Here is a 15243-nt window from a genome sequence, read left to right as displayed (position 1 = left end):
GTCAACCTCTGAGCACCTTTACAAATCCAGCCACTCTTATTTAGCTGCCTAATTTAGGCACCGATGTTTGAAAATGTTGGCCTCAATTTCTTAGTTGTATCCTACACCACCTGCAAAGTCACTGCCATATTGTGCTGGACTTGGTTTATTGCCTGCTTCTATGAGTATTTTCTACATATAGATTTAATAGAGATTACTCTTAATGGCTACTGCTCTGGTTACAGTTGCAGGCCTTGTAAAAAATTGAACTAACACTTTAATTACCTTTCAGTGAGTTACAAATTACAGACATTACTTATGCAAAATATTACACACAGATTAAATATAACTGTTTTCTTTTCCCTATGCTCTGTATTCAGCTAACCAGCGTGCCAGCTAATGTATTAGAATAAACATACTTCAGTGAATTAGTCTGTTTTTTGTGAAAAGTTAGCCAAATTTCAAAGTGTAGAGCTGGGCTAATTAGCTGGTTAAGAAAACTCTATTTTATTTTTGCTGAGCTGTTGAGTACTTCTGGATTTACTTTGAAATGTTGACCTATCCAGCAGAATCACTTTAAAATATTAATGTCCCAATTAAAATCCAGTTGTGTTGCAGTTTGTCCTAATGAGTTATCATGTAACTTTATATTTCTAAAAAGAAGAATGATATTTATCACATATTATCACTCTGCATTGACCCTTTTCCAGCTATCAGAGCATTTTTCCATGGTAGCATATACCTACAGTATACTCTGTAACATCAGAAGTTCCATGTATTGACACAGTTTTTGCTTAGAATTCTAAGCAGCAAGCAACTGAGCAGCTGTTTTTATAAATATTTTTCATCATCATGTAGCAAATTGGATTGATGATACATTACGGCTGCCAGAACACACCTGACATCTCAGTGGGACTCTTAGTCCCACTTCAGAGCTTTTATGACTAATTAACATCACCATCAGGGTTGTTCTACCCGCACAATACTTGCATATAGAAGCATTAGTAGTCCTTATTTCAGAGCTGTGTTTAAAAATATCTTGAAGCTAATAATAAATGTTTGTTTGGTGCTAAGCACGGGAAAGGAGAGTTGTCATATTAGATCATAACCAGGTTTCCAAGCCTAAGAAGAGCAACCATGTTTGCAAAATAGTTCTTCTACTCTTTCTCCGTTAACATCTTCTAGCACATCATACTAGTGTCTGAGCTGGAGGAAAGACAAGCAGATGCTCTCACAACCCCATCGCTAGCCTCTGTCTCCTGTAACCTGAAGTTTCACCTGTGTGATGGCTAGTCCGTTGCCTGTGTCAGCGTCAGAATTAGTATCACAAATCTATTCTCAGGCATTAGTGTTCCATATTGCAGAATAAATCAACTACATTTTTAAGTCAGCTTTTTGAGAACTTATTTAATTTAAAAAAATTCAGCTCTCATTTAAGTGGTGCTATCTATTTCCATCTTAAAGATGCAATAAAAATATTGAATTGAAGTACTAGGAATAGAGCAGGGAATGGAATATTGGGACAGAACACAGGTTGACAGAGCCTTTTAGTTCTTTCTGTGGCTTGCTGGTTTTTCTAACTTTTTTCTTCTTCTTTGTTCCGTGTAGTTTTATCTCTTTTCATTTAGAGGACTATTCTGTTTGGTACATAATTTGAAAGTCAGCTTTATCCTTCTTGGAGATAAGTCTGTAGCTAGACTATACGCTATTGTCCTCTTCACCATTCTTAGGTTTCTGTGTAGTAAGGGTAGAGGATGGTATACTGTATAAGAGCAAATGAATCACAGCTCAGGATTTCAATCTGCAACTGATTCACATTCAGAATAGATTGAGGTCATCTGCAGTGAATGCATATAAGAAAGCGAGAATAGTTGAAATGGTAAAATAGTTGAATAATTCAGAGAAGGGCCTTTTTGGACATCATTGTTATTTACAAGGATAGAAGTCCAGTTCTGTTTGTTACATTCTTCACAGAGATGGACTGTGTGTTTTATCTCGTTTTGAAAAGACATCTGTTTTTGTCAAGGAGCACAGCTAATAAGAACCCAACAATTCATTCATTGTGGAGAATAAGACAAATACTGAGTAAAGCTTTCCATCAATTTTAATGTTAAAGATTTTCTATAATTTTCTAAGAGGTTAAAGACATACCTATCTATTCATTTTTATATTTCTTTGCCTGCACTGCAGAGAAAAATCAGACATAGCTTTTTCCCCATCTTCTTGAGTAAACTGCGTTAGGTGAACCTATAGGAATAGTTTGCTTTGTTTTAAATTGTAGTATACCTCTTTTAATAAAGCACATACAGGCATATCTAAAACTTTTGTTGTGATCCATTGATAAACATGGTTATTTTTTATGATTTTATCATAATGGTAAAACTTAGCTTACAGTGATGGCTGCGCTTGTAGATAGCTAGATAGATAGATGCTGACTGAAATAAGCCTGAATTTTCAGCAGTAGCACTTGTGCTTCCTTGTGGCAGATGTCTTTCTCCAGGCTTACATGGTGTAAATATTCAGGCTTTCTTGGCTTATCATGCCTTTCTGTTATCCTCCTAGGGCCTGATTCTGCAAGGTGCTGAGGGTCCCAACTCCCGTTGACTTTGCTGAGAGTTGGAAAGCTCAGGGGAGAGTTTCAGAAGTGCCTAAAGGATTTAGAAGCACAAGTTCTGTCTCTCTCTCCTCATGATCTCATGGGATCAGACCCCCAAGCGAAGTGAAACTGGCTATTGCATAGCCACTACTGTCATGTTGAGATTTGCAGGATTTAATGCAGTGTTATTGTCACATCTCTTATATCCTGAAAATAATTTGACATTTCTTCACACGTATGTGCTTAGTTGTACAGCTCGTGATCTTGTAAAGGGAGATTGTATATTATAGGCAAACTCCCTGCTGGTTTGTAGGCTGCTGTGCATCCCAATATGAGAGACTTATACTCTATGCATTAATGACTTCAGATGCACAGGTTGTGTACCTTTCCACTGAAGACATCAGTGCCAGGTTAAAAAGAAATGTTTTCAATTCCCCATAATATGTATCACATCAATGGCATTCTCATTCTTGGGCCAGGGAGGCAGAGCACAGATAATTGGGGTGTCAGTAACGTCCAGTGCTCTGCCGAAAGATGTGCAGTGTTGTTCTTCAGTGTTCCAAAGATTTATTCACAGAAAACTTGCAGTAGTATGCAGAGCAGACAGATGCAGTTAGCTCCTCAGTGTAGCTTCCAGCTATATTCAGTCCACATTCCTGGATCTCAACGTGAATAAGTCTAGCCTTCTTGAGACTATTTTGCTAGGAGATCCCACCATTAGGACATTTTTTTTCTGATATTTAGCATAAATTATTCCTTTCCTTAATTTAATCCCAATCATTGTAGAATCAAATAAAGGTAGGGCTAGAAAGGACTTCAAGAGGTCCTCCCATGCTGAAGCAGGACCACGTATACTGAGATTGTCCTTGACAGATGTATGCCTGGTTATAATCCCTTGTGCCACTTCAACAGTCCCATTCCTTCTTTGGAGTTTTCTTCCCTCTGTAGGCATCCTTTGGCCAAGTCCTTAAATCAGTCCTTATGATCCCTCAATTATGTCTCTGAATTCCTTCAATTTGTTGCTCTTTCTGGTATTGCGGTGCCTGCAGCTGATTGGTCTACCCTCTCCCTTTCTTTAATTTCTTTGTTATTGTAATCTTAGGTGTTACTGGTAACCACCTTTTCAATCAGAAATACAGGTTTTGAGGTGCCTGTGTTACAAGAACATGTTTTATATCCAGAATGTTGCCAGCCAAAATGGACTTGGTTAGCTTCTTCCTTTTAGGGTTGGTTTACTCAAAGAGTTGTCCCTGTTTGACTTGCACCCTTTTTAGGACAGGTGAATATCATTATTACTTTTAACCAGTCATCGCTAGACATTAAGTCATATTATTTCCTAACACTTGTGCCTTGTGTTTCTCCAGTGTGTGCCGGTGGAAGGTATGGGAAGAACTGTGCTGAGGTCTGTCAGTGTACAAACAACGGCACATGCAATCCTATTGATGGAACCTGTCAGTGTTTTCCGGGGTGGATCGGGAAAGACTGCTCTCAGAGTAAGCAAAATTTTGGTTTTTACATCTCTTATTTTAAGTTTGAGTTTGAAGTGTTCTAAAGTTAAGGACAAAAATGATATTTCCAGGGAAATCCCTAAAGTGTTCTAGCAGCCAGTGCTTTATTCTCTTTATAGCTTATTTCTTTTAATTAATCTGTTAGCTTTGGCTTGAATTAGCATCTGCATTTGGAATTTACATGGATAGTTACTAGCTCCTATGATTGCATAGCAAGGTCACAAGCTCTTCTCAGTAAAGAAAGATCCATGCTCCCTTTTAATTTCTAGTTGAATTCCATTTTTAATCACTTTCTTTCACCTATTACATGAGAAATTATTAGCCAATAAATGTTTTCAGGTACCAGGCCCACACAGTTGAGAAATTCAGAAGATGTTATATTCCTATTAAATGTAATTTAATTGTAAAAGGCAATGTGGGTTTGAAGGGATGCATGGCTTCTTGCTGAAAATTGCCCAGGTAGAAAATTGACATTTGCTGATCCCAAAGTGTCATTTCCTGAACATGTTCCTTAATTGAAGACAGATCACAGTGGGAAGCAATATCCTATCATTCTGAAATGTTACTTCATATTCAGGATACAACTAGCATATTAGACAGCATTCAGAATAAAATATATTAAACTTTGTGTGATAAAGTATGAATCGGATGAAAACAGATGGCTGTAATTTTGCTTTTATTGTGTGTCTACCACAGGCAGAATATTGCTGTCACTCAAAAAATAAAAAAGGTTGTAAACTCCATGGATTGTTCATTATATTTAACCATGTAATCGGGAAATGACTGTTAGCGTCTGTTAACCTTGGGGAAAAAAATGGGTTTTTTGCTTGCTGAGTGGGGCCTGATGGTTTCTTCGGGGTTAGAAAATGTGAAAGTTACCAATATGAACTTGGCATTCTAGTTGGTGTAGTTCTAGGGCTGTCTGCTGCAATCATTGAAGTCAATAGGTGAACTCTTCCACAAAGAAATGGGATCAGACCGCTCAAACACCGAGAGTTACTTGGGGCAGCTGAGAGGCGGAGCTGCAAAGGAGACGGTTGTGGCTCCTGGATCTCAAAGCCAGTTCCAAAGCAGCTGGAGAAGCGTGCAAGTCTCCTCCCACAAAGGCAATGTAGCCAGATGGGCACTTCTGCTGGGTTCTGGTGTGAATACCTTGCACCAGATCCACCCCTAACTTGCACCTTGTGAATTCAGTGATCTTTTCTGTGGTTTAAGTCATCTTTCCTGTATATCCTGGCCACCAACTTAGGCAGGTCTTTATTTACCTTCCAAGCTGATGCCAGTGGAATTTCATGGGCTGGCTAGCACACACAGATTTTTGTACAACATATGTGGCAGCATGGCTAACTCCACAAATCCTAACACAGCCGTTGTATCCCTCTCTCACAAACTGAGCGCCCACAACACTCCCATATCAGGCAGCATGGAAATGTTCACCACTGCTATGAATGTTCAGCTTGCCTGTGAACTATTTCTTGCCTTATAAATTCATGTCTTCAGTATGAAGCAATGGAAAGGGACTTGTTTTTTTCTTGGAAAGGCAGCAAAAATACAGGTGTTATACTGAAGGGTTATTAACCGGTTGGATCTTTTTATCTGGTACTAATAACTATGTGACTTACTGCAGTTACAGGAGGAGGCTTAACATGCTAAGTTTTGAAAAAGCATTAGCATACTTGAAGACCTTAATTTATCTAAAAAAAATCCTCGTCAACATAAACAATCGGATGTTATGGATTTGAATTTACACATTGCGTTCTTTACTTTTTTACAACATTTTGGTACTGCTCTGTAGTACAGACTAAGTCAGTAGTTTTAGTACTTGGTTGCAAATCAAATGTAAACCGTGAATAGCTGTGTTGTGTTATGCAGGATGCCAGAATATGAGAGAGAAAATTTAAATTATTTTCGTTTTTTAAACTCTGTCTAAATTGACTCGACAGATAAAGCCAGTGAGGCAATAAGATTGAATAGAATATTTAGAGCAATATGCTGTCTGGATCATCTATCCATCTGCGATATTCAGACCACTGTGGCACCTCACAACTTTAATGTGTTTCTCCTCAGAACACACCTGTGAGGTAGGGGAGTGCTGTTATCCCCATTGCACAGATAGGAAACAGAGGCACGGAGAAACTAAGTGACTTGCCAATGGTCACACATGAAGCCTATGGCAGGTCAGGGGATTGAACCAGTGGCTCCAAAGTTCTAGACTAGTGCCCCTGCCCGTAGGGATCAAAAACCTTGAACCTACAAATTGACCTGGCTGATGGACCAGTGTACCAATATGTAGCGCCACCGATTTCACTGAGGTGCTCCACAGGTCTAAGGGTCTACCAGCATGAATCAGGTTGCATCATGTGGGCCTAAATTTGCAGGTTTTCCTTGGTTTGAAGCTCATTGCTGTTGTCACGCGATCTCTGTATTGGAAAGTAAGCTTTGCAGTGTGTAGGAGGCTGTCTTTGTATCTTTGTGCAGCACCAAGCATGTTGTGATCACTTAACAACCATCAGTAATAATCACCTATTAGTCCAAGTTATTAATTGCACTCTCTCTCTCTCTCTGTAGCTTGTCCAGCGGGTTTTTGGGGACCAGATTGCGTTCACACATGCAACTGCCACAACGGAGCAATGTGCAGCCCTTATGATGGAGAATGTAGATGTACTGCTGGCTGGACTGGGCTCTACTGTACTCAGCGTAAGGCTTTTAGAGACCCTGTTCACCTGGCGGTGAATCTACCGGAGTACATGCTGCCACCTTGTGTCAGTTCTGAGCATTACAACACTGTGTGTGTATACACATGCTAGCATCTGCAAATCTTTTTATCTTATCACACACAAGAAAGGCCCGTGGGTATTGAAGATCCATAATGAAAGGGTACAAGCCACATAGTTTTGTGACTTGTTTTCATATTTGCACGGGCTGTAAGTAAGATCCAGGCCTTTAAATGCCCTGACACCTAGGGCCTAGTCCAGACAAAAATACAGCAGGCTTCTTGACCTGTCAAGGCCAGGTTTCAAGCCTTGAGCAGGCTCCTGTAAGAGAGAAGGTGGAATTTTGGAGGGCATGCAAGAAGCTCCCTTCATTTGCAAATAACTGATAGTTCCTTTCTGTAACCATCTTCTTTTACGCTTTAAAAGTACAGTTTATATAGATGGTCAGGTTTTCTTTTGAATCACTGAAGAGGCAATTCTGAAAGATGTGGGGAAACACTGTCCAAGAACATTGACTGGAGGTTCCTCTCTGCATTTAGAGTAACAAAAATTATTATTAAAAATATGTAGACCTTAAAACACTTTGTACTTTTAATGTTACTGAGTTTGTGTATTTCTGATTCTTTCCTTGTTCTTATTTTTGACAGGTTGCCCAGCGGCCTTTTATGGAAGAAATTGTGCCAATGTTTGTCAGTGTCAGAACGGAGCAGATTGTGACCACGTCACTGGGCAATGCACATGCAGAACTGGATTTACGGGCAAACAGTGTGAGCAAAGTAAGCAACAATGTTTCTTCATTTTCCAAGGTGTTCTCCTGAAGTGTTTTTCCCTTTAGAATCTTGGTAGAAATTATAGACTTGGTACTGCTCTCAGTTCAGCTTGAAAGAGGTTTGCTGTAATGAATGTCTTTGAAAAACTGGGAAATATTCAAGCTGATCACTAATCTTCTCTTTCTTTTCTACTATAGTTTGTCAGGTTTAAAGGAATGGAACACAGGTTTGTCTCCCAAATAGAAATCAATACAGAATGACAGGCTTCATGGAGCGTCTCTGCCTTTGGGTTCTAACAGTGCCAGGTTTCCTGGAGCTTTATCTGTCTTGGGGTTCTAACTTAGCACTGGGCAGTCAGTAACAAATCATGCATTTCTTGACAAAATGCTTGCTAAGTAGCAAAATATGGAATAATCTGATGTTTCCAAATATAATGCTTTTTAAAATTAAAATATTTGTAAGTCATGAGATGGAAGAGACCTGTGAATTCATGGAATACGTCCTCATGACAGTGCAGGATAGAGTCAGTTTCTGGAGACAGGTCTTTCAGATATTAAACTGATACTGCTCCTGGTCCTTTGGGGCATTTCAGCCTGTTTGTGGGATGGTGGAACAGTACAGTGAATTCAGTGTAAAACGGACAGCTGGATGAAAAAGGGGTGGGGTGGGGCAGTCCTTCCTAATAAGAAGCTACAGGCATGCGCTCAAATTTGTGTTCAATGATTTTTGCCTCCTTGAATCCCTTCGATGTTATCCCAACAAGTTGTATATCTCACCTCAGAACAAAGAGCATTTGCTGCGGAGATCCTGTTAGCACTAATAAAAATAATGTGACAGATTTTCAAAACCCCATGCAACAGCTGCATCCACAGTTTTGCATGCAAATCAGCCCGTTAGACATGCAGTCAGGAAGCTGTACATGCAAATGTGAGGTATTGCAGACCCAGTGGTTATGTGCTCATTGACCTTTGGAATGTGTATGTCGTTCCTAGATAACCCTTGTCTTTCAGAATTACATGGACTGCCACATGCTTTGCATGCCACACATTTCATGCTATGGAAAGCAAAGAACGCAGGCTCTCCTTAGCCATGGGGGAGCAAAGAGCAGTTAAAACAGAAATGTCCCATTTATGAACCTTACAAATGACCGTCTTTGCATCCCAGGGAATGATGGGATGTCCAGACAAAACCTGATTGGCAAAGCTGGCTCTGAACCATTGGACGCTATCCCAGCTGTAGCCATCAGGAGGGCCTCACTGCCCAAGCAGCCGATTCACACAAAAGAGTTTTAAGAAACAGGAGGAGGCCTGTCAAAAAGAGACATTTCTATTTATATCTCTGCCTGCCTTCCTTCCTTCGGGATTTCTATAGCACCCATCGCCCTCTATAACACCTGCCATCACCCTTGCATCGAAGCATTTTAACCAGTCTTTTCTGATTTAGACGCTGTGGAAGAAATTTTCAAAGGCACACAGGGCAGTTAGGCCCCTGACTCTCACTGAAAGTCCGTGGGAGCTGGGCACCTAGGTCCCTTTTATGCCTTTGAAAAATCTCCCTCTAGTGAGCTGCTAGCACTGCAGTTTTGGGGAATTCTTTACTACCACTTAGGGGTGTTCACTGTGAACCACCCTGTCACTGCCCCACACCTGAGGATATCACTGCTACAATGCACTAGCCCCTGCTTGGGCAGCAGGAATCTTAGTCACCCTCTGACTTCCATAACCAATATGGTATTACAGCAGCTAGAGACTAGAGATTAATTTTAGGCACAAGCCTGGGCAAGGGGTAGTGTGTGAGCAGCCCCAGGTGGCATTGTGCCTCAAGGACAGCCCTCTGAGTAACAAGTCCTCCCCTGCTTCCTCCTTGCTTCCATGGATTAGTAATTTATTCCTGGTGCATATTCTTGCTAGCAAGAACTTGACTGCTCAGTTATGCTGGCCAGCAATTGAGGTCTGGGTGGGAAGGAGCAACACGACTCTGTCCACTCCCTTCCCCTTCCTACCTGGGGAGGTGGCAAGCAGAGAAGTAACCTCCCTTACTCCCATGTGCCTGGACCCAAGGTCCAAGTAGCCCACTTTGGGGATTTTGCTCCTTAGTCCGACTCAGAATGGAATCTAACTGAGCCATGGAGCCTTACATTCTGTTTTTGCTGCTGTTATTTCTGCTGGGCCATCGGTGTGAACCTGAGGAACGTTTAGCTTTTATGGTGAAAATAGATCAAAGGGACGGACAATAGCTTCTTACCAGTAGCTAAAGTAAGTGGATGGCATTTTTGGAAGGATGTGCATTTAACTAGAGTAGTGAGTGGTGTTTAACAATGGAATTAAATTACTTTGCAAGGATGCTGGCAGTTGAGATTGTAATTGCTGTCAATTTCTTCCTGGTTTATTTAATACCGAGGCCCAAACAACTTCTTCTAACAACAAAGAATAGGGTAGTGGATACTGCATGTGTTGTACTTGAATAATTACCAGCTTGTCTAATGTAGTAAATCAAAAGAGAATTCCCACACACTTATTTGAATTCCAAATATAGGGTGAAATCCAGCTCAACTTCCTCATGACATTAGTCCAATGATTTCTTTGCTTGCATACTGGTGTATGCCTAGCTGATATTATAGAGACAAGATGGGTGTGACCCACCGGCGCGGCGCCTCCTGCTGGTCGCCTGGGAATTAGCTCCTTCCAGCCTTCGGCATGCACTCTGCAGACCAATGTCTTGCCTGCTGCTGGCCCCGTGTCCCTCTCAGACCCTGGTGCCCCTTACCCTGCAGTTCTGCCCTCTTCAGTACCCCCACTCTGGGTCTCCCCTCCCAGGGGAACCTCCAACCCCACCTTGCCTCAGTGGCTACTGCCAGTCATCATCTAGCCCCCGCTCACTGGGGCAGACTGCAGTGTAATGGCCACTCACCATTGGCAAGGGGTTAGGACCTGCTGCCTTTGCCTGTCTCTGGGCTGCCTCTCTGCAGCCCCTGTACCTTTTCATAGGACTTCACCAAGGCCTGCAGCCTCATTCTCATTTGTGCCTCATTCTGAGAACCTAGCCTTTGAATTGATATCAAACTGCGCTCATTAGAACAATTTTATTTTTCTCATCTAGGAATTTGCATGCATTAATGAGAGAGAGAAACAATTGTATAACTTATTAAATGTGTTACGAATCATTATGCAGATACTGGCTAATATTGAATACTTAATATTAACGTTTGGCTACAAGATGTTACTTATCTAAGGTTGACACTGGAAAGGTATCACCATGCTGTGCCACTTGTTCATAGTAAAATATAGGAAGCCCTATCTTAAAACCAGTGACATTTATTATAGAGAAACATAGCAATTGTATATGTATTCAATAAGGTGCCTTCTCTGTAAAGTAGTAGGAGTTGCCAGAACTTGTTTACGGGCTTTCTTTCAATTTGTTATTGAATGTTGCCTGAAGAAGCATAATAAGCTGCCTACAGATTTATTGTAATAGGCCATCATGGTAATTGTATGAATAAATTTCCCAGTTAGACATTCAATCATTTTGTCTATGATAGAAATACAGGAAGTCTAATATTGTATAAGCAGAGCAAAGCAAACCATTCAGATGCTCAATTTTGTAATTCCATCTGCACTATTCTGTTTATCTTTTGGTATTAGTGGAGGTAATTATGAATGTATGTGGTGTTTTAGTAAAAATCTATTGGGTTCTTATAAATATACATTAAAAATCACATTTGCAGCTCTTCTGGAAAAGTTCTACAGAATTTAATGGCGAATGATAACCTATGTCTAGAATTTGTAAACATCTTCTGAAATTCTGTAGAATGGACCTCATTCTCTGTTAAATTCTGTGGGCATTTAATGCAACTGTTAGGGAGATTTTTTCATTTCTGTAGAACCCTATCGATTTCTTTTCCTTAAAATCCTATCAGACTATTCCAGAAGGAGAATTAAAATCCACTGACTAGCACACCAGACTATTGTTGTTGTTATTTGTTTGTGTTACCATAGCCCCTAGGAGTCCTAGTCATGCACCAGGACCCCAGTGTGCTGGGGAGTGTACAAACACAGAACAAAAAGACAGACCCTACCCAAAGAGCTTACAATCCTAAATATAAGACCAGAGACAATTGGTGGATACAGACAGGCAGCGTTGTACAAGTGAACAATAAATAAAGAATATTTACCTCCTGGATTAAAATATTAATCTGAACGCTGTGGGTGAAATCCTGGCCCCATTGATGTCAAGCTTGGATTTCCCCCTTTCTTGATAAAAGTAATAAGGTTCTCTCCAATCCTTGTATTTGAATTTACAGAGTGTCCACCTGGATCATTTGGGTATGGTTGCAAACAGCTATGCGAATGCATGAATAATGCTACATGTGACCATGTTACTGGTACATGCTACTGTAGTCCAGGCTTCAAAGGAATCAGGTGCGATCAAGGTATGGTGAAATTCTGTGTGCTTTAAAAAAAAAAAAAAAAAAGTACTTTCTTAAAAAATAAACCTTGAAATATGACTTGTGCTAGTCAATTTACAGTGTGTTATGAATTATTTTTAACAGCGGCTCTTATGATGGAAGAATTAAATCCCTATACTAAAATTAGCCCCGCTCTCGGATCAGAGAGGCACTCAGTGGGAGCAATCACTGGAATTATTATTCTCCTTCTAATTATTATGGTTTTGCTGGCACTATTTGTGTGGTATCGACGGAAACAGAAGGAGAAGGGGCATGACATGCCAAGTGTATCTTACACTCCAGCCATGAGGATGACTAATACCGATTACTCACTTTCTGGTAAGGGTCTTTTTATGATAATCAAATGGGGATTCACATTACTCTCGCTTGGAAAAAATGAGTTCGTTGTGTACAATGTGCAGCGCTTTGCTTCAGGAATAATTGTACCTATTCTCTTCCTCCAAATGCTGTGAGCTTTTACACTCACTAAGGGATTGGGGGGCACGCCCAACACACAGCTTGATATCAACTAGCTAGCATATGAAAAAATAACTACAGTATACTGCCTGGTACCATGGCATGATGTGTGCAGTGTTTAATATATAGGGCCCAGTCCTGCAGCCCTTATGTGGACTGCATTCCCCACTGAGGTCAATAGGAGTTTCCCCTGCGAGGAGCTGCAGGATCCAGGTTATTAAAGTGAGGAACGGGATGACTGTGTTAATTGTGGGATTTTATCTGACAGTGGCATCTTCTGTTTTGGGAGGGAAGATCTGCCCCCTCCCAGTTGGTGTCACCACCTTCTCCGCAGCCCCTGCCTGCCATCCTCTTACCAGCTGATGAAGATGGGGGAGAGAAAAACCAAGCTCTTGTTATGGTGTAAAGTCAGCTTTAATAGTAGCTGGGCAGCCCTGCTCATTTGTGTTCTTTATCTCCCGTAGTTGGAGGAAGCTCTTCTTGATGGCTTGGCTAGGTTTTGGAGAAATTTACCTTTTCTTTAGTGACCTTTTCCCCCTCTTGGTTCTTCCTTCACTAATATAGAGTAGGATGCTCCATGGTGAATTCTCTGCTGGGAGATTGTATTCTGCCGCCTGTAGGGAGCTCCCTATAAGCATTAGCCCTCTAGCTGTGGTTTGTCCCTTAAATGGCCGAGTGGCTGGAGCTCCTGCTCTTGAGGTGAACAGAGGCTTCAGGAACTGGGGGAGATAGATGTAGCACATGTATTTTCACCAGTCCTGCATTGCCCTCGGAGTCCTGCTACTCATTGCTGTGTCAGACTTGCGGTAGCCACCATGGCTACATGAAGAAATCATGCCCTGTGTGAAAGGAATTCTTTTGGGTGTGAATTGCTGCCAGTTTGTGGACAGAACTGACTATGAAGGACATGGAAGGAGGCCTGTCTGTTTCCAACAAAGTCTGAGCTGGTCAGACTCACTCACAGCTTGGATGTGTTCAGTTGCTGGGTTCTACAAAGGCATCAAGACTTCGGTTCTGATGGCATGTGCATGCTTTGCTATCCTAGAATCATGGGGTTAGAAGGGACCACAAGGGTCATCTAGTGTAACCCCCAAAGATGAGACGGGATGATATGTAGCATCTCAGACTTTGGCTTCTCATCCACTCAGTCCGAGCTCTTATCTGGTCCACCTAGCCCTCCTCACCTGGTAGCTACAAGATAAAATCCGCCAGCAATAATCCTCGGATCCCCTCTCCCTACCTCTCTTGTTGGATTTTAGTCACGATGGACACATGTCTCTGACTGAGCTGCCTATTTGTGTAAAATGTAGTGTGGGACAGTTGCCAAAGAGGGCTCCCCTGACCATCAGGCCAGAGACCAGCAGTTTGGCATGCAATTTGCCACTTCAACAGAATCGGAAGAGCCAAGCTGTGAACCCCCGATAAGACAAGTGTTGCAGCCATGGAGCTGATGGTCAATAGGAATGAAGTCAAAGCCAGCCAACCCTCGCCTAAGTGGAGAGGAACATTCTGATCCTCTCGGCCGTTCGTTGTCTTTCAGGTCGGTTTTAATTTCTTTACAAGGCTTCATCAACTTAATATATATGTTTGGTTTTATAATGAATGGCACCCAGTATGTGTAAGAGGCACATTGGAAAATGGAGGAATATTGCTGTAGTTTTGAATTGCTGGGCAGAGCTGGTCCAGCCAGCCAGGGGAGTGAGAATTGCACCGGTTCCCTTTCCTCTTTGATTTGCTGCAAACGGAGAACTCCTCAGTTAAACCTGATGGCCTCCCAGTCGGACGTTCTTCATCAAGTCAAAAGATCTGCTAGTGCTGGGAGTGGACACTGCCTCTCTCACCCCTGCAAGGAACACCTAACAGACCACTCCTCTGCCCATGCCACATAGACAGAGCCATTAAGATTGTGGCAGCCCAGGACTAGCCTAGGAGGCCTTGCTCTCTCAGGCTGCTGAATCTCTTTAGACCACATTCTCCATCCCCCCCGACTTGTAACTTTCCATCCCAGGACTCATTATGGCCTTGTCAGGTGAACCTTGAGCAGCTACACATGCAGAGGGAAAGGGTCATCGGGATGGGTGACTTCCAGGCTGCTGCACAAATATATGGGCTCTGCATCTTCCACATGCTGCAGCGTCTGGGACACCGTCAGGACCTGCTGCAAAGATAGAAAATAAATCCTTTTACATGTGACAGTCGTGCCCTCTTCCAGGGTGGTCCAGTTACAGGTTGACCTGCCAGCTCTTTGTTGTTCCAAGTAGCAGATACTGGGGCTCGGTGTCATTGTCTAGGCTTCCCTAGAGAGACACTGGATAATAATTACTTTAGTTCTTCCAAGTCCATCTCAACCTGTCTGGGGGAAGCTAGAGCTGGGGGTTTTTAGGTTTTGGGTCTGGATTTGGGTGTGTTTGAATTTTTCCTTATATGATTTTTTGACAATAGAATTGTTATTGCGCAGGAACCTGTAACTGAGCAGGGTCAGCCAATCCTTTTCGCTAGGGTCACAAGAACAGTGCTCCCCGCCCCCATCTCCTCGTGCTGGTAGGAAGACCTACCATGTTGTCTGACCTGGCTGTTCTATCCGCTCTCTTTGTGCAAATCTCCTGTTGGTGTCAGAAATAGTTCTGCAGAGCTGGCCTTCATTTTCGTAGGGCCTGATGTGAAGTAACATATGGGGACTCCATGCAACTCCCTGCCCAGTTACTACTGGGCCCGTCAACTCCTCCCCCAGCTATCTTCTGCCTGTCTGTAGCTC

General features: G+C 42.0%; 1 protein-coding gene across 1 annotated transcript in view; it reads left to right on the top strand.

Annotated features, from left to right (window-relative positions):
• Positions 1-15243, top strand: part of MEGF11 (multiple EGF like domains 11) — a 277439-nt gene that overhangs the window by 222218 nt on the left and 39978 nt on the right. Inside the window, exons 17-21 of the mRNA XM_043523817.1 lie at positions 3940-4068; positions 6652-6780; positions 7445-7573; positions 11868-11996; positions 12117-12350. Of these exons, the coding sequence (XP_043379752.1) occupies positions 3940-4068; positions 6652-6780; positions 7445-7573; positions 11868-11996; positions 12117-12350 (750 nt within the window). The remainder of the gene's footprint in view (positions 1-3939; positions 4069-6651; positions 6781-7444; positions 7574-11867; positions 11997-12116; positions 12351-15243) is intronic.

The sequence above is a fragment of the Chelonia mydas genome, chromosome 10 (assembly GCF_015237465.2).
Source record: "Chelonia mydas isolate rCheMyd1 chromosome 10, rCheMyd1.pri.v2, whole genome shotgun sequence".
NCBI lineage: Eukaryota > Metazoa > Chordata > Testudines > Cheloniidae > Chelonia > Chelonia mydas.
Note: the sequence above shows the minus strand (reverse complement) of the source record. Positions and strands in the feature narration are given on the sequence as shown.